The sequence below is a fragment of the Phyllostomus discolor genome, chromosome 7, assembly GCF_004126475.2.
Source record: "Phyllostomus discolor isolate MPI-MPIP mPhyDis1 chromosome 7, mPhyDis1.pri.v3, whole genome shotgun sequence".
NCBI classification, from domain to species: domain Eukaryota; kingdom Metazoa; phylum Chordata; class Mammalia; order Chiroptera; family Phyllostomidae; genus Phyllostomus; species Phyllostomus discolor.
The window spans coordinates 121,276,296-121,296,577 of NC_040909.2; the positions used below are offsets into that span (position 1 = coordinate 121,276,296).

At 35.0% G+C, this 20,282-nt stretch overlaps 1 protein-coding gene across 1 annotated transcript in view; it reads right to left on the bottom strand.

The window, feature by feature from the left end:
• CSMD3 (CUB and Sushi multiple domains 3) overlaps positions 1-20,282 on the bottom strand; it is an 893,237-nt gene that overhangs the window by 779,006 nt on the left and 93,949 nt on the right. The window contains 1 exon segment of the mRNA XM_028533680.2: positions 17,297-17,519. Within this exon segment, the coding sequence (XP_028389481.1) occupies positions 17,297-17,519 (223 nt within the window).

Consider the following 20,282-nt stretch of genomic DNA (forward strand, 5'->3'; position numbering starts at 1 on the left):
AAAACTTGAAGTACAGTAATGTTATGTTGGACATTTAATCAATGTCAGACATTTAAATCTATTTAACAGTGTCCCCAGCTTGCATAAACACCTGATATTATTAATGAACATATTATTTCCAGAGTCTGGGGTTTTTAAGAAGCAGTTGAAGTTATTGACTATGAGCTTGGATTCTAGACTATACAACTGGAAAAGATATACTCTGCTGTTTATCATTACTCTGATATTGGGTTTACTGCTATATCCAAATAAGATGAGTTTAATACTAGAAATTATCCCATAGTTGTATTATGAGGATCAAATGGGATATTGCTTGTAAAAATGTAACAGAGCTCCTATCACATGCTGAATATTTTTTTTTACCATAATTTGGTAATGAACCTACCCAGGGCTTATCTAAGTAGAATAAACATGTTACGTGATAACTCTTGAATAAAGTACCTGGAGTACATCTCAGTGTTGCCATTTACTGTTTTGTGGTGTTGGACAGGTTACTTCCCTCCCATTCTGTTTTCTGTCAAAATGTGAATGAACCTATTTATAACCTATCCTTTAAGTTTGTGTCAGTTTTTATATAAGTTAATACAAGCATGCCACTTGGAGAAATGGCATTTATAAACCATTACAAAAGTATTTGTCACTATTGCTATCCACTCCTAATGAAAAATGTGAGAATTAGAAAATTCTTTTACACACCTATCAGAATTTTCTTCCTGTAGTACCCAATTATTGAGACTTATAATAAACTTGGATTATTTGAACAAGTGTAGTTTTTCAAATATATACTATTATGCTCTTCTACATTTTTTTCTTTCTTCCAATTTAGCAGTCCTAGAACTTTTGATTATCTTGGATTTAAATTAGTAAAGGCTGATTATATGCTGTTTGCTACAGTAAATTTAAAGCAAAACAATGACAAAGAAAAAGATGAGAGCATTATTACCTCCCAGTCATTGGTAAAGCTTCTCAGTTAGGAAGAGGAGAAGGAGGGAGAAGGTGAGAGGAGGGAGTAAGAGACAAAGAGATGAGGAGACCAGATGAGAACTGTGCTCTTAGGAATACAATTCCAGAAACTGAGTCAAGTGATGCCCCCAACTTCCCCAAATCCTGACATTCATTAAGAAAAAAAATCATGACTCTACAAATGTATACTTTGCATTCTTCCATATCGACAATTATTTGTTTGAACCAGGTATGCAATACACATCAGTAAGAATTTAACTGAAAATTAATGGCTGTTTTTGGTTACTGTCAATCTGTTCTTTATTTCAATGTCTCTGGTTATATTTTGCTTGCTTGTATGTTTTGTTGATTAGGTTCCAGTTAAAGGTGAGATCACATGGTATTTGTCTTTCAGTTCCTGGCTTATTTCACTTAGCATAACTCGCTCCAGATCCATCCATGCTATTCAGAAGGGTAGGAGCTCCTTCTTTCTTTCTGCTGCATAGTATTCCATTGTGTAAACGTATCACAGTTTTTTGATCCATTCATTTACTGATGGGCACTTAGGTTGCTTCCAGCACTTGGCTTTGTAAATTGTGCTGCTATGAACATTGAGGTGCATACTTGCTTTTGAATTACTGTTTCAGGATTTTTAGGGTATAATCCCAGGAGTAGAATTGCCAGGTAAAAAGGCAGTTCCAACTTTCATTTATTGAGGAAATTCCATAGTGTTTTCCACAGTGGCTCCACCAGTCTGCATTCCCACAACAGTGCACTAGGGTTCCCTTTTCTCCACAACTTCACCAGCTCTTGCCGTTTGTTCATTCTGACCGGTGTGAAGTGGTATCTCATTGTGGTTTTAATTTGTATCTCTCTGACGGCTAGTGATGCTGAGCATACTTTCATATGTCTCCAGGCCCTCTGTATGTCCTCCTCGGAGAAGTGTCTGTTCAGTCCTTTGCCCATTTTTTAATTTTATTGTTTGTCTTCCTGGACTGGAATTGTGTGAGTTCTTTGTATATTTTGGAGATCAAATCTTTGTCCAAGGTATCATCTGTAAATATATCTTCCTGTACAGTTGGTTCCCTTTTCATTTTGCTCACATTTCCAGAGGAGAGGGGAGAGAGGGATAATAGGGGAAAATAGTGGAAGGGTTGTCAAGGAACCTGAATAAAGGACACATGGACAAAGCCAAAGGGGGTAGGATCAAGGGTGGGTGGCAGGAACGAGTGGGGCAGGAGGGTAGAGGGGAAAAATGGAGACAACTGTACTTGAACAACAATAAAAAAAGAAAAAAAGAAAGACAGTTAATTCTTAAAAAAGAAACTATTTGCTCTTTCTAATTCCCAGGAAGGCATTATTATGATCTTTCAGATTTAGTAAAATTTATATTAATATTATTTATTTATATATTTAAAACATGTGTATTAGAAGTATGGAATTTTGTTTGTCTATTTTTTCAGATTTTAAAGATTTTGCTCCAAAAAGAAAAAATGACTGTACATTCAATGTTCCTGCATAGATAATGTAGGGACTGATGAAATGATAACAATATGTAGATAATGCTGTGACTCATCTGTGTGTGTGTGTATATTTGTGGTCTATATTCTTTGTCATATGATCCAGTGATGAAAATAGCTATTAAATTTAATCAACCTAAAAGTACTATAAGGAAGGTTTTGAGATTCTGTGTCCTCACCAATTTTATGGATTTATATAAGTAAAAAATGTAGTAAGAAGTAGTATTATATGGTACATAAAATTGAACACTGTAATTGCAGAGTTTGCAATATAGCTTTTAGTTGGTAGTGATTGAAGATGCTCTATAAAGGAACTATGCAATCTAACTTAGACATTCTAAAATTTAGGAAAGTGATGGCTTCTTCAGAATAGTTTTGGTTCTGTTTAATTCAACTTTTTAATTTCAAAACTATTAGATAAAAGCATTTGAGAATATGACTACTCTTACAAGATGTACATAGCCATTAATTATACCCACTATGTCCAACACCACTTTTTAATAATTTTCAAAGCTGCATGTTGATATCTACATCTATAACTATCTATCTATCTATCTATCTACATCTATAACTATCTATCTATCTATCTACATCTATAACTATCTATCTATCTATAAAACTCACAACTGGTGAATGACATAGGATCTTGAAAACTTCTCATGATACAGACATACACACAACTTATGAATACATAGCACCTTGTAAACTTCTTGTAGTCATTTTAGGTTGAATCAAATTATAATCTCTCTTCATTGGAATACATCATGGAGAATAATTAATATGAGAATGCAATGACATAGAACATATGTACACTCATTTCTCTACCTAATTAACTAGTGGATTTGGACATGATTTATGAACTAATTTAGTGCTATCAAATGAAAATTTTTAACATCAAGTGCAAAATCACTCAACCATTAATCTAGAACTTTTAAATAACCATATTTCAGATCCAAACATTTTAATTGGACTAATTAAAATTAAGTCATAAATTAGTCCTTATACTGTTAGGAAATGTTTTACTGTATATAAAGTATTTTAAAAAATTATTCTCTACAATGTCAAGATAAAATGACTAAAATGTTTCATGTCACTGTACCTCTTTTGACTTTCTTCACTTCACTCCTAAGGTTCCTTTCTCTCTCAGTTTCCTCTTAGTTCCCAGGCCTCTGCCTTTTACTTCCCCTCTGCTGGGGCTGCCTGACCTCCCTAGTCTCTGTGCCTGAAGTGCCAATACCTCGGTCCTCAGACATCTTTTCTGTCTCACTGTGTTCTCACCTACAACCATGCTTTTAACTGCTGTTCTTCCTGCCCTCAGCTCCAGATTTGTAGATCCAAACACCCACTTGTTGTCACTACTTGTATGCCTAATAGGCTTTTAAAACTTAACATACCCAATCAAACATTTTATTTTCAACCTGTGCCCAACATGATTATTCTTTTCTTTATCCAGAAAAACACAAGTATTTCTTTGGTGTCAGTTGTTACTGCCCCTCTTTCATTTCTGATTATATTTATTTGGGTCCTCTCTCTTTTTTCTCTTGATGAATCTGGTTAAATGTTTGTCAGCCTCATCTTTTCAAAGAACCAGATCTTGGTTTCATTGATATTTTATATTTCTTAGACTCTATTTTGTTTATTTCTGTTGTGATCTTTATTGTGTCTTTCCTTCTATATGCGGTACTTGAAGCTTTGTTTGTTGTTCTCTTTCAAGTTTCTTTAAGTATAAACTTAGATTATTTGAGATTTTTCTTGTTTCTTGAGAAAGACTGTATTGCTATGAATTACTTTCACTGTGTCCCATAGATTTGGGGTTGTTGTACTCTCATTTTCATTTACTTCATGGTATCTTTTGATTTCTTCCTTGATCTCATTGTTAACCCATTCATTGTTTGGCAATATACTATTTAGCCTCCATGTCTTTGTGTGTGTTTCTCAGCTATTGTTTTTTGTTTGTTTGTTTGTTTTGGTTTGGTTTGTTTTTTTTTTTGGTGACTGATCTCTAGTTTCCTACCATTATGGTCAGAGAAGATGCTTGATACAATTTCAACATTGTTAAATTTATTACAACTTCTTTTGTGTCCTAAAATGTGGTCTAGACAGTTACCTACAAAGGAGTTCCCATAAGACTATCAGTTGATTTTTCAAAGGAAACCTTGCAGGCAAGAAGGGGCTAGAAAGAAATATTCAAAGTCATGAAAGGCATGGACCTACATACAGGATTACTCTATCTAACAAAGCCACCATTTAGAATGGGAGGGCAGATAAAGTGCTTCCCAGATAAGGTCAAATTAAAGGAATTAACCATCACCAAGCCCTTATTATATGAAATGTTAAAGGGATTTATCTAAGAAAAAGAAGATGATAAAAAATGTAAACAGTAAAATGACAACAAACTCACAACAACTATCAACAATTGAATCTAAAAACAAAAACAAAAACAAACTACATGAACAACTAGAACAGGAACAGAATCACAGAAATGGAGATCACGTGGAGGGTTATCAGCAGGGAGGGAAAGGAGGGAAGATGGGGGAAAAAGTACAGAGAATAAGAAGTATAAATTTTAGGTACAAAATAGACAAGGGGAGGTTAAGAGTAGTATAGGAAATGAAGAAACCAAAGTAATTATATATATGACCTATAGCATGAATGAAGGAGGGGGTAATGCTGGTGGGAGAGGGGTGCAGGGCAGAGGGGAATAAGGGGAGAAAAAGTGGGACAACTGTAATAGTATAATCAATAAAATATACTTGAAAACAAATATACAAAATGCAAAACAAAAGAGAATGATATCCTGCTGCACTGGGGTAACATGCTCTGAAAAAAATCAATTAAATCCATCTTATCTAGTGTGTGATTTAAGGCTGATGTTTCCTTGTTGATGTTCTGTCTGCTAGACCAATCCATTGAAGTCAGTAGAGTGTTAAAATGCCCGACTATGACAATATTACTGTCAACACTCCCTTTATGTCAATCAAGATCTGCTTTACATATTTAGGTACTCCTATGTTGAGTGAATACACTTTTAAAAAGGTTCTTGTTGGATTGCTCCCTTTATCATTATGTAGTCTACTTCGTCTGTTACTATAGCCTTTGTTTTAAGGTCTGTTTTGTCAGATATAAGTTTTGCTACCCCAGCTTTATTTTTATTTCCATGTACATAAAATATCTTTGTCTATTCCTTTATTTTTAGTCAGTGTGTAGCTTTTATTCCGAGGTGGGTCTCTTGTAGACAGTATATAGATATTTCTTGTTTTCTGATCCATTCAACTAACCTATGTCTTTTGATTAAAGCATTTAAGCTACTTACATTTAAAGCGATTATTGATAGGTACACATTTATTGCCATTTTATTCTTTTAACTATGTTCCTCAGTTTTCTTCTTCCTCTGCCCCCTCTTCTATTTTTTTCTCCTACTTCTCTTCCTTCTTCTCCTTTCTGTTTTCCTTAAAGAAGGCCCTTTAGAACAGACTCGTAAGTAGAGTGCAGACTGACAACTGTCAGAGGGGTGTTGTGGGATTAGGTGAAAAAAGTAAAGGCATTTCAGGGGCGAATGGGAGGGAATTTCAGGGGAGAATGGGAAGGGTTTACAGGAACAAATTTAAAGGACACATGGACAAAAACTAGAGGGTGGTGGTAATGGGAGGGAAGTGAGGAGGGATGGGTGGGTGGGCTGGAATGGGAGTGGAGGGCAGAAAACTGTACTTGAACAATGATTAAAATAAAATTAAAAAAAGAAAAAAGTAAAGGCATTAAGAAAAACAAACAAAACAAAACAAAACAAAAAACACAGACAACAGCATGGTAATTACCAGAGTGGGGAAGCAAAAATTGGAATAGGGGAAATAAATGGTGATGGAAGGGGAGTTGACTTGGAGTAGTGAACACACAGTATAATATATAGATGATATATTGTAGACCTATATAATTTTATTAACAATATCATCCCAATAAATTCAATTAAAAACAATAAATAAATAAATAAACAAACAAACAAATAAACAAACAGAATCACTAATTATAAAAAACAAGGGGTAACAGTGACCAGTGGAATTTAAGGTAACAGTATGAGAAGCCCTTTGACCTGGTTTCAGATTCTACACTACTACTAACCTTTAAGAAATTACCACTAGTCATATTTTGACATGGTAGCAAAGAAGAATATCCCCAATTGTCTAAAAGAGTCTTTTAAATAATATCTCCTTTTCCAAATGCATATCTGTGTAAAGTTAGATTATCACATATTTCAACTCAAAATCATGGCTTCCCCCAGATGTACTGCTGGAGCAGACATGCTTCTATAAAGGCATACATTAAAGATATTTGCAAAATTATTTTTAGGTGCCAAACTTCCCTTTAGTTGTGATTTTGCAAATATAATTATTTTCATGAAATGAAGTTGTTTATATTAATATGTAATAGGCTTGTTCTTTCTATTTTTAACTTACAGATAAATATACAAAATATTTTTAAACAAGTAGAATTTTTTCAACGTTTTATTGCAGAGGTCTAAGGAAAGAAGCTCAACTTCATTGCAATTATAAAAATGCAAATTTGAGCCATGAGACCATTTGACGCCCAGTATACTGTCAAAAAGTTACTATACATTAAAAATAATTCATCATAGCTCTGGCTGGTGTGGCTCAGTGGACTGAGCACCAGCCTGTGAACCAAAGGGTTGCTGGTTTCATTCCCAGTCAGGGCGCATGCCCAGTTGTGGGCCAGGTCTCCAGTAGGATGCGCATGAAAGGCAACCACATATTGATGTTTCTCTCCCTCTCTCCCACCCTTCACCTCTTTCTAAAAATAAATAAATAAAATATTTTGAAAATAATAATTCATCATAAATTGTTGGTGGTATTGTAAAGGGGTATGATCAATTGGAAAACAATCGGCATTATGTAAATTTGAATAAATCTGAACAACTGCATTTTCTGTATACACTGAATCAGTCATTCTAATCTGAGAGTTAATAGATTCTCTTTTACTCTCTACTGGAAAATATATACAAGTTTATTCATAGCTATATTTTTGTGAAGGCAAAACTGAAAACAGCACAAATGATTACCTTTTAGAAAACAGACAATGAATTATTGTATTCATAATTGAAGTATAGTGTATGCATAGATTGAATATAAATGAATTAAAATAGAAGTACAGCGACCTGCCACATCACAATGACTCCTAGAAACATTATGTTGAGTCAAAGAACTGAGCCCCAGAAAGCTATAACAGTGTCAGGTGTATTTTATAAAACTTACCAATAGATAAGCAAAATTACCCTCTATGTTTCTACTGATAATCTATGTATGATTAAACTATATTGTTTTGAAAAAATAAAGGAAATGATGGTTATATTATAGGAATGTTTGTTACAGATGAGAGGGCAGAGTAATGCCAGGGATTGGGTGGAGAGGAAACAAACGTTTGCATTCTCCTTGTTACATGGAAAGCCTATTGGTGTTCACGCTAATATAGTAATAAACTGTGTGTTACATAGTTACATATTTCATATGTAGAGATTGTGAAGAGAATGTAGGAAGTGTGTGAAAATATAATTGACACAAATACGGTGACTTAGTTCCAGTATACCAATATTCCTGGTGAGAAGGCAGTTATATTAATACTATTTTTCTACTTGGTTGAGTATATTCCAACAATCCTGTCTCACCTAGATGTAGTTTGACATTTGGCAATTAGAAAACACTGTTTTTAAAATGAATTCATGAAGTTGCTGTATTTCTTTTATACATTGAAAAAATACTGTTAATATATTGGTTGCTGCTGTGAGTTTACATATCTTATGCATTCTTAGTCCTTTTATCCACCAAGCAGAGGGCCATATACATGGTGGGGCAAAAGTAGGTTTACAGTTGTTTGTATGGGCAATAATACAGTAATTACTAAACAATAATATAAGACTAAACTCTGTGTTTTGTTTTCTCACAACTATAAACCTACTTTTGCTTCACATTGTACACAGCAGTATTATGAAAGCTTTTTTTATTGCTGTTCAATTAGAGTTGTCCGTATTTTCTCCCCACCGCTCCCCACCAGCCCAGCCAAACCCACCTCCCTCCCTTGCTTCCACCCTCCTCCTTGGTTTTGAGTATTCTGAAATTTTATCTTGATTTTGAATTTTTAAAGGAAAATATAATACAAATATAATGCATTAATTTTAAAATAGTTTGAGAATAACAGTATTTTGACACAATATTTTGTCATTGATTTTATAAAGTCCTTATATTTGGTATGTGTACAAATTTATGATCCTTTCTATTTTCCAAGATTAATGTTTTTAACTCTATATTTAATGGGAAAGATTGTATAAGAAATTTTTATTGAAGTTTCTTGAAACCTTAAACTTAATTTCTTTTGGTCTTCCCAAACTTTGGGCCAAATTACATATTGTCGTTGATACATGTAGTTCTTTTTTATGTGGAGTCAATAACTTCTAGTTATCATAAGAATGTCAAACTTAAACATTTATGAAAGAATAGTTAGCTTCTTTTATACAATTATTTTTTTTAAATGTATTGAATTTATTGGGGTGACACTGGCTAATGAAATTTTATAGGTTTCAAGTGTACAATTCGATAATACAGCAACTGTATATTGTACTGTGTGTTTAGCACCCAAATTCAAGTCTCTGTCCATCACCATTTATCCCCCTTTACCCTCTTATGCCTGCCTCCACTACACAATTATATTTATGACACTGTATATATGCCTTTGGATGCATGTAATGTCATAAAAGCAAACAGGTGATTTTTTTAAAAATTGGATTCTGAAATAAATATGTGCCTTTAATGTTATTGAACTTTAAATGTATACTTAGTAAAACGACTTTACAAAATAAGTGGTCAATAAAAGTTATCCAATTCTGAGTTTGTCTAATTTAAAGTAAATTTTCTAATCCATCATTCTAAAAAATGGAGAAATGTAAATAAATATAACCAATTAACTGTGCTTTAACCTATTAAGATTAAAACTTCATTGTTTTAGAAATCTAATTTTGTGACCTTGGATAAGTTATTGATATTTCTGAAATTGAATTTTTTCATCTACATAATAAAAGTATTGGGAATAATATCTGAAATGATGTGAAAATTGTATATAAATAGCATGACATAGGGTGTGTATTAGAAAATGTAAGTTTTGGCCCTGGCTGGTGTAGTTCAGTGGATTTAGTGCGGGCTACGACCAAAGCATCGCAGGTTCAATTCCCACTCAGGGCACATGCCTGGGTTGCAGGCCAGGTCCCCAGTGGGGGCCATGCGAGAGGCAACCACACATTGATTCTCTCTCTCTCTGTCTCCCTCCCTTCCCCTCTCTAAAAATAAATAAAATATATAAAAAAAAGAAAATGTAAGTTTTTAACAGATACGGAGTAACTGTAGTTTCCCTTAGAATATCATATATTAACAAATCTAAAAGAAATTATAAGTGGTAAATTCTGGAATAACCAATCTAAAATTTCTATTTAGAGTTTGAGATTACTATATAAAAATTTCTTTTGCTAAAACATGTATACTTATGAGAACATCAAGTTATTCCCTGTGAGGTCATTGAACAGGCACTTTGATTACGCCACTGTACTAGTGAAAAAAATGAACATCTATGGAGAGTAAGTGACTTGCACAAGAAATATCTCTACTAAGTAATTTATTAACACCTTGTATAGTTTGTTCTTAGGATACCAAAAGCAGAGTAATAGAACTAAATGTTTCATAGATTTCCTATAAAAGATTGAATACATATTAATCATAAAACAAAGTGTTTAAAGTTGCTTGTTGACTTCTTTTGTTTTATGCTTTAATCTCTGTTTTAATGATTTAATTTAGTCTGTTTTAAAACCCACCCCAATTCCTTTTGGAAACTTGCCTGGTATAAACAATAAATGATTGCCTATACTCTTCAATCCTTGCCTTACTCAGGTTTTAAAGAGTCTTTTATGTTGACAAAAAGTTTAAAAAGCTCATTCTTGAGATCTATCCAATAATTAATTTGAATGCTACAAAGTCAGGAATGATATATAAGGAGGAGAGTATTTAATTGCCTACGGTGCATCTAAATTTTAATTGGCTTTTTTCCCTTAATTCACTTGCATGCCCCATAGCAATACAAGTCTTTAGTAAATTAAAGTGTTGGAAAGGATGGTACTAACCACAATATGTCTTTTTAAAGTTTGTCCACAGAAAAACTCATTTCTACCATTAATTCCTATGATGTATGGAATCTATATATTCTATACAAAGCTATTTATTACCAAGGTGATTAACAGTAAGCAAAATCCATATTGTCATTAGGTGGAAGTCATTAATATAATAGCTAGATAAGAAAAAACTGGTATTGTTTCTCTTACTGAGCAAACAGTCTTTAATGTCACATATGCAATTTATACACACACACACAAAACATCCCTGCCCGTGGGTCAAAAATTTACAGCCTCTGCATTTCCGAAACATTTTATTACATAACATGTGTGATCGAGATACAGAGATGGTTTCTAACCCTGAAAGGGGATGTCCTCAGAGGCAGCAGATTGGATTACATCACTCTCAGTCACACCTGTCTGACAGCATGGAAATGGGGTTCTGGGAGTAGAATTAAATCATTAGGGTGCGCTGACACAAAGTCTACTCCACGGCCATTTACTTCTATGGTCTAACAAGTCATTTAGGAATTTTCTAATAATTGTCGTGGGAGAGCCTTTTTCTACTACAAAATTTTACCTATAGGAAAGGAGGTAAAATTGTGGTTTTTACTATTGTGTTTCAGTAAAAGGAGCAGCAATGAGAATGAGGAGAGATTTTAACACGGGCATTAGGAAGTGACATGGGAAATTCAGGGAGCAATGGAGAAAAGAAAGGAGACAAGATTAATTATGTAAGAAGAGAACCATAGTGACTGCTGAAGTACATTTAAGGGAACACTGCCAACATTTTCTGAAGAAGAAAAGGTCTACCAATTACCCAAGTGGGAATTCAAGCCACAGATTGTTGTTTATTCATTCTAATTACTGTTCCTTGATGATGTCCCTTAGGCATGTGAATTCCATGATAATGTCAAGAATCCAGCAAATTTATAAAATAAACAAGATATTATGGCAGAATTTATTACATCTTTTATATCTGTCCTTCACAGTAGTGAGAAAACAAACATGAAATAATTAATATTCAGAAACAATAAAAGGATAAATAAAGCACAGAGTTTAACTACAGTAGTGAAGTATATTTTATAACTATGACCAAGAAAGTATACATAGATTGTGGGCAATCACAACGTAAGAAAACTAAAGGGGAAGAAGGCAGCATAAGTAAACACGGCATGCCTCCTCACACAATGACATCAAAATTACAACTAAAATATAGGACAACCATCACTTAGAACCATCAAAAACTGATTTGAATGGAAGTCTGACAACTACTGAATTAAATAAAAACACATCCATCCAAATTGATAGTCAGGGCAGAGACACAGAATGGTCTCGCCCCACATCCATGTGTGGTATATATAATTAGGGAAGGATATCTTGGGAATGAGGAGTCCCAGCCCCACAACAGGGCCCCCAGCCCAGGATACAAGTGCCAAGAAGATAAGTCCCCATACCTTTGGCTGGAAAAACCAGTGGGGATTGAGTTAATGGAAGAAACTTCTGGAGTCCCAAGCAGTTCCTCCTAAAGAACCCACACAGAGACTTACTCAGACTCATTCCCTTGGAGAACCAGCACTGGGGTGGCAGCTTGAAAGGCACCAGTGGCATACAGGGGGAAACTGAAGTGTCTGACATCAAGGTGAAAGGTGCGGGACAGCTTTCTCCCAAATAGAAAGGTGGGCAGAGGCCATTGCCCTTTTTCTAAATTCTCCTCCCACAGAGCCACAGAGCCAGTAAGCAAGTACCATATCTGAGACTCCATCAACCTGGCTAATACTATTTGTCCACCCTGGAGACTCTGTCCCACCCAATTTACCAGCCCACCCAAGCTGTTAACAGTGTTTTTTTCCATATAAATGGCTTGTCTTGGCTCATGCTTTACAACTTCCTAAATCCTCTTGAACGAGAAACAGCCAGCCTCAGTGAACCTCCAACCCCTGTCCTCTTGCTAAGTGGCCCCAGGCCTGGGACTAGTAGCAGCCTGCCTAGATTCACAGCTTGGTTTTTCCTGGGAATCTCTAAGCCCAGCACAAGTAGCAGCCATCTCAGATTGTTTTATAGCTCATACAAGGTGACCCCAGGCAGAACACAGGTGGGAGCTGACCTTGGCCTGAACCACCCAGGAAATCCCAGAGCCTGCACACCCAATGGACAGCTACAGATCATGTTGGAACACCAGCACCCTGCCTCTGCACAGCTAATATTCCACAGAGGACAGAGGTTGGTGGTCAGTGGTCACAGCCAGTCCTTGACACTGTCTGGCCTGGATGAATCCCTCCCATTGACCTATACAGCAATTAAATCTCAACCAGGATAGGAGGGTGTACGCAGCTCGCATGCAGGGCACACCTCAAGTAAGTACCCAGCTTGGGTGATAGGAGAGGTTGTGCCACTGTGCCCTATACAACACCTACTACATTAAGCCACACTACCAAGACATGGAGTCAAAGAGACTCTACCTACTACATAGGAACAAACAAAGGGAGGCTGCCATAATGACGACACAAAGAAACATGACCCAAATGAAAGAACAGATCAAAAATCCACAGAAAGAACCAAACAAAATGGAGATATGCAATCTATCAGATAAGGAGTTCAAAACACTAACTAAAAGGATGTTCAAGGAACTTAGTGAGGATGTCAACAGCATAAAAAAAGATCTAGTGAGAAATGAAGGATACATTAATCGAAATGAAGAACAATTTACAGAGAATCAACAGTAGAGTAGATGAAGTCTAGAATCAAATCAACAATTTAGAACATAAGGAAGCAAAAAACAACCAATAGGAACAAGAACAAAACAGAATTTTTTAAAAATGAGGATAGTATAAACAGCCTCTGGGACAAAGAGGTCCAACATTTGCTTCATAGGCATGCAAGAAGGAGAAGAGAAAGAGCAAGAAATTGGAAATCTATTTGAAAGAATAATGAAAGAAAACTTCCCTAATTTGGCAAAGGAAATAGACATACAACTCCAGGATGCACAGAGAGTCCCAAGCAAGATGGATACAAAGAGGCTCAGTCCAAGACACATCATAATTAAAATACCAAAAAATAAAGATAAAGATAAAATCTTAAAAGCAGCAAGAGAAAAATATTTATCTACAGGATAATTCCCTTAAGACTGTTAATGATTTCACACACACACACACACACTCACACAAACTTTGCAGGCTGGAAAGGATTGACAAGAATTCATGAAAAGCAGGAACCTATAGCCAAGATTGTTCTACCAGCAAAGTTATCTATCATTTAAAATTAAAGGGCAGATAAAAAGCTTCCCAGACAAGAAAAAACTAAAGGAGTACATAATCATGAAACCATTATTATATGAAATGTTAAAGGGACTTACTTAAGAAAATGAAGAATATCAAAACTATAAACAATAAAATGGCAATAATCACATATCTGTCAACAATTGATTCTAAAAACTAAACCAAGCAACAAGAAGAACAGAGACAATCATGGATACAGAGTGTTTTGATGGTTGCCAGATGTGAGGGGGTTTGGAGGAATGGGTGAAGAGGTAAGGTGATTAACAAGTACAAATAAATAGTTACAGAATAGTCATGGGCACGTAAATTAAAGTACAACATAGGAAATGGAGTAGACAGAGAACCTATTGACGTGATCTACACATGCAAACAACAGTCTGGGGATTGCCTGAAGCAGTGTGGGGTGCTGGAGGAGGGGCGCAAGGGGGGAAAATTGGGACAACTGTAATAGCATAATCAATAGAATATTATTAAAAATATAATAAAAACTAAAGGGATAAAATGTAGTTTTATCACAGAAATTTAAAAAAAAAACCCAACCCTGACAGAGCCTCTCTAGGCAAATTTAGTTGATAAGATAGTAACTTTTTTCACATTTTTTATTGTTGTTCAAGTATATTTGTCTCCAATTTCTTCCACCATTCCCCCCCACCACAGCCATCCCCACTTCCCACCCTTGATCCTACCCCCACTTTGGCTTTGGCCATGCATCCTTTATACGTGTTCCTGAAAACCCTTCCCCCTTTCCTCCCTATTATCTCCTCCCATCTCCCCTCTGGCTATTGTCAGTTTGTTCTTAATTTCAATGTCTCTGGTTATATTTTGCTTGCTTGTTTTGTTAATTAGCTTCCACTTATATGTGAGATCATATGGTGAAATGACTTAAAATATGCATAATTATAGCTGTGCCCAGAAGCAGCTAACTGGGCCCTATTATTTAAGTTGTCATTGCTACAATTCCTTAAAACAGAGTCCATCCTAATTCCTGTTCTCCATAATACCCATATGAAATAAAATGGATCTAAACTCTTGCACACCTTCAAAACCAGTCATAATCCTAAATATAAAGCCTAGCATTCTAAAGCTTCTGAAGAAATCCAGGCACTAACTTTTCCATCTTTGGATAAGCAAATATGTGTTAGACTACATAGAAAGTACTAAGAATAAAATATTAATTAAACTTTATCAAAAGTTAAACCTTAAGCTTATCAAAATATATTGTAATAAAATGAAAAAAGCAAATCATAGATTGAAAAAAACATCAACAATGTGTATATTTGTCAAAAAATGGCATAAAGATTGCATCAAGACACATATCTCAATATTAAGACACATCAAACAACCCAACTGGAAGGGAGGCAAAACATTTGGACACACATTCCATATGATATATCAGTAAATTTTAATAGCGCTTTTACAATGTGCTTAATATTTTCAATATTCACAGAAATGTGAAATGCAAAGTAAAAACACAATATTGACAACCTCAAGTGTTGACCATGATGTGGTGCAATCAGAGAACTCTTGTAGTATTATGGTAGAATATAAAATGGAGCAACTATTTTGGGAAACTTTTTGGGAGTTTCATATTTTAGTTATATATATTTACATATATAGTAAACATATAGTATATATTATACTATATATATCTTTACTATATCTTTATCTTTATATCTTTACTATATTGACTCAATAACACAGAATTCCACTCCTGGGTATTGTCCACGACAGCATAGCCTCCAAAGTAAAACCATTCAAATGTTCATTTGCACCCAGCTTTTTAATATCAGCAATATTAAATGATCATAAAAATAACACAGTCAGCCCTGGCTGGTGTAGCTCAGTGGACTGAGTGCAGGCTGTGAACTGAAGAGTTGCTGGTTCGAGTCCCAGTCAGGGTACATGCCTGGGTTGTGGGCCAGCTCCCCAGTGTGGAGCATGCGAGAGGCAACCACACACTGATGTTTCTTTCCCTCTCTTTCTCCCTCCCTTCCCCTCTCTCTAATGATAAATAAAAACTTTAAAAAAAATAACACTGTCAGATAAGTCAACCATACTGTATATTTTTAATTGGATGGATATCGAAAGACTTAAACAATGTAAAAGAAAGAAAAAAATAGAAATATTAAGTGTTGAATGTATTATGAGAAAAAAATGGAAAAACAGAACCTCACTTGTAATCATTCTAGTGACCTTTATCTTTGCATAGACATGTAGTTTGAAACAACAATTCAGGCATTTTTAACTGCCATTCCAATGAGAAACATGGCCAGGAATGTAAAAGAGCTTTTACTTCTCACAGGTTATTTGCTTAGAATATTTTGAATTGGAAGTTTGAAAAATAGCTACAGTTAAAGAAAAATATACACACATTGGCAACAATTTTGGACTAAGTGAAATATGTAATATCTGGCATTTTGAACTTGAAGAATAAGAGTTGATCTATGTTTAGGAGAAATTTTTTCATAAGACAGTAAAAATATTTATTTTTAGATATCTTCTTTGTCAAACTGAAATTCAGAAAAATCTGAAATAACAGGCAGGCTGTCAGCTAATTTTCACATCTGTTTTACCAACTAGCTTAAAAATAAACAATTTCTCAGTGGATTGAGCATGGGCTGCGAACCAAAGTGTCGCAGGTTCAATTCCTAGTCAGTGTACATGCCTGGGTTGCAGGCCATGACCCCCAGCAACCGCACATTGATGTTTCTCTCTCTCTTTCTCTCTATCTCCCTCCCTTCCCTCTCTAAAAGTAAATAAATAAAATCTTTTAAAAAATAAACAATTTCGTTTATCTGGACAGAGATGTGAATATTCCAGGTGTTCACATGAAAGGATCTACTTTTCAGATATTTATATTTTATAAATCACATATATTAACTAAAAATAATGTTTTATTATCATATGAATATTTATTTTAAATGTGTTTATTTTTGCATATTGTTGTATATTAAAATTGGGTACATACCACTCAAAGACATATTACATGGTATGCACTCACTTTACCAAAAAGACAACGGTGGGGAGAGGATTGAATGTGGGATGTGGGGGTGGGTAGGGCAGGGGAAAGTAATGGGGGGGAAATGGGGACACCTGTAATTCAACAACAATTAAAAAAAAAAACAGAATGAAACCTTGAGATAAATATTTAAAAATAATATCTTTAACCAGTCTAAAGAGGTCATAATTCAATTAAAAGTCACTTTTGTGAGATATTGATATACTAGTATTATAAAGTCAGAGGCACATAGCTAATTTGTTCATGGGATAATATATTTCCAAATAAATAGTAAATGGTGTATACGGCTTTATTATAATTGTACCACAAATGTTAAGCATCCTTTGTGAGATAAAACTGCTTTTATCATAAAATATTTTTTCATTAAAAATATACTAACCTTGTTCTAAAGTTCGTCGGATGGGGATGTCCATCATATAAGGATAAGTAGTCATATTCTTCTTCTAGAGCGAATGACTGAAAAACAATTTGTATTCTATTTCGTTCTTCTGCTATAATTACCCATGTACAGTTTGCACCATTTGGATATCCATATGGAAAACCAGGGCTTTCTATAGTGCCATTAAGTCCTTTTAAAGTTCCACCACACGTATAAATAAATCCTGCAACAACAACAAAAAATAGATATTAACATTATATAAAATAAGAATAATCCAGGAGATTTATTATTGTTTAACAAGACCCAGGGTAAAATAACTTTCTAAATGACAATTTTAGAAATATGCAAATTATCTAATTTTTAAAAAAGATAAAACGGAACTAGCAAAATACTAGAAGATGTGTCATTTACCATACATACAGGGTTTAGTAATTTTAAACCAGTGGATAATGTTAAATCCCCCATGTCTCTGATTCATCATGTATACATGATGCAACACACAAACAGTTCTAAAACATGATCACTCTCCTGGTAGTTTTCAATCTAATTGTAGATACACTTGAACAACAATACTGAAAAACGTGAGGGGATTAAGAACTACAAATTGGCAGTCACAAAATAGTCCCAGGGAATTAAAGTACAGCATAGGGAATATGGTCAATAATATTGGAGGTCCACATTGTAAAGTATATGATTGTCTAGGTACTATGAAGTATACCTGAAACAAATATAAAATAATGTTCAACGTAATCTATAATTGAAAAATAAAATGTAAATAAATTATGAGTTTACTATGCATTTTGGATCTTAAAAACTTAACTCCACTTTGTTTTGGTAAAGCATGATAACTCCTATCGGTGTCCATGCCGCTACCCGCACCAATCATTGTGCTTCAGGACAGTCTGCCCCACCCCCCACGCCCCGCCGATTCTAGCAGACTCAGACCTAAAACAATCAATGGCACTGCTCTGTTGTCAACCAGAGACTTTGGTCCAAAGTGTACACAGTCCTGATTGAATTGCAACAGGTGAAAACTGAGGTTGGGAAGAAAGCAGTTTCAAAAATTGAATTCTGGACAACTGTCAGCAGGCATCCTAAAAACTTCCATACTGGGTCTACAGGATACTGGTATCACTGAGAGCATATCTGTTGGAAATAACTAGAAGACTGACTATGTTTCTGGAGAGACTGATTTATGAAAATTTAATATGCTATAGTCATGCCATGTAATATAAAGCCCAAAGATTTATATAATGGTCAGAGAAGTTGGTCCTCAGCATGTACCTAAACTAGTCTATGCGCTGTTAAAGCTTGGATCTGGAAGTAGCCATGGTTGCAGATGTTCTAATGAGAACTCTTCACCCAGATATTATTTCCCCATTTGTGGTCAGATGTGAGGCTTGAGTGCCTTGAAGGTGTCACTCAGAGATACGGAGCTGACCTGGGGGAAAGGAAATTAGTTTGGCTAATATGGGAGGCCATAAAGCCCACAGCATCTGTGTTTGGAACTAGACGAAGAAAATGCAAGAACTTTGGAGCTTCTCCCTCTGAGAAGGAATGCATTTATGTATTACAGGTATGGATATTTTTCAGAAGTGTGAAGACATGGAAACAACAAAAGTGTCCTTTGAGAGGTGACTGGATAATGTGTGTGGTGCATTTATGCGATGGAATACCACTCAGCACTATGAAATGATGAAGTACTGCCATTAGGAACAAAATGGATGATTGGAGAATACCATGCTAAGCAAAATAAGTCAGACAGAAAAAGTTAAAAACCATAGGATTCCACTCCTGTGGAATATAAAACAGAAAGGAATCCATAGATAAAGACGAGAAAAATAAACAAAAACTCATAGACACAGATATCAGTGTGGTGGTTACCAGAGGGAAAGGAGGGGTGGAGGGTAGTAAAGGGCAAAGGGGGTCAAACGTATGATGAGAAAGGAGACTTGACTTTGGGTGGAGGGCACACGATGCAATATACAGATGATGCATTATAGAATTGTACACTTGAAACCTATAGAGTCTTACTAACCATTGTCACTCCAATAAATTAATTTGAAAAAGAAAAACTAACAAAAAGTATGAAAAACCCTGCAAGGAAGATGGGAAGCCAGAGATGCAGACTGTGGCAGACAGAGGCCGATTTGCGATGTTGAACATTATTCCTACACTCTCCCTTTCTTTGCTAGAGGAGCCTCTTCTCTACCAGACTGTGTGTTTTGAGTAGCTGACAGTACTGAATGGTGGTGAGGTCTATGGCTTAGCACTGAGTTAATCAGTCTAACCCTATCCTCCTAACCTTAGTAACTTAAGACATCCACTTCAGTTACCATCATATATGGCGAAGTCCTAAGCCTGGGATGTTCACTGGATGATATGGACCAGAGGTCTTGGGATTCTTTTGCCTTTTTAAAAAACGTACTAAAAAGTTGGATAAGGTAGAAGGTTTTAAAAACCAGCATTTTGGTGTGTGCATATGTTTTTACTCATTCACCAAATGTCAAATAGGGCATTTTATTATTTTCAAAGTAAAAAAAGAGAAAGGTCCCTTTTAAATTGCTTCCTGCAGAGCAATTACTTTGAAGCCTTAGGTTAATTAGCTATCACCCATTTCTATTAGTTTTCTGCCTGAACAGCTTCCAATTTGAACTTCATAACTAAATGCAAGCCTGAATCCCTTCATCTACAAACTGATCTCTGGGCTATTTTATAAATTCACAAGCCTCATAACCCTGACAGTTTTAGAAAGAGGACATATGTCCTAAGATAACATGCTCAGCTTTGTCCAGTATCTCCTCAAGGACTTGTGGATTCATGAATTTCAATTATTTTCCTTTTTTAATTCTCCAGACAAATTAGAAATTATACCTATTTTAAACATTCTTATCTGTATTCTCTATTTAATTTTCATTTTTGTTGATATCTAAGTTTGATGAACATCACATTATTCATAATAATAAAGTACATATTTCCAACACAA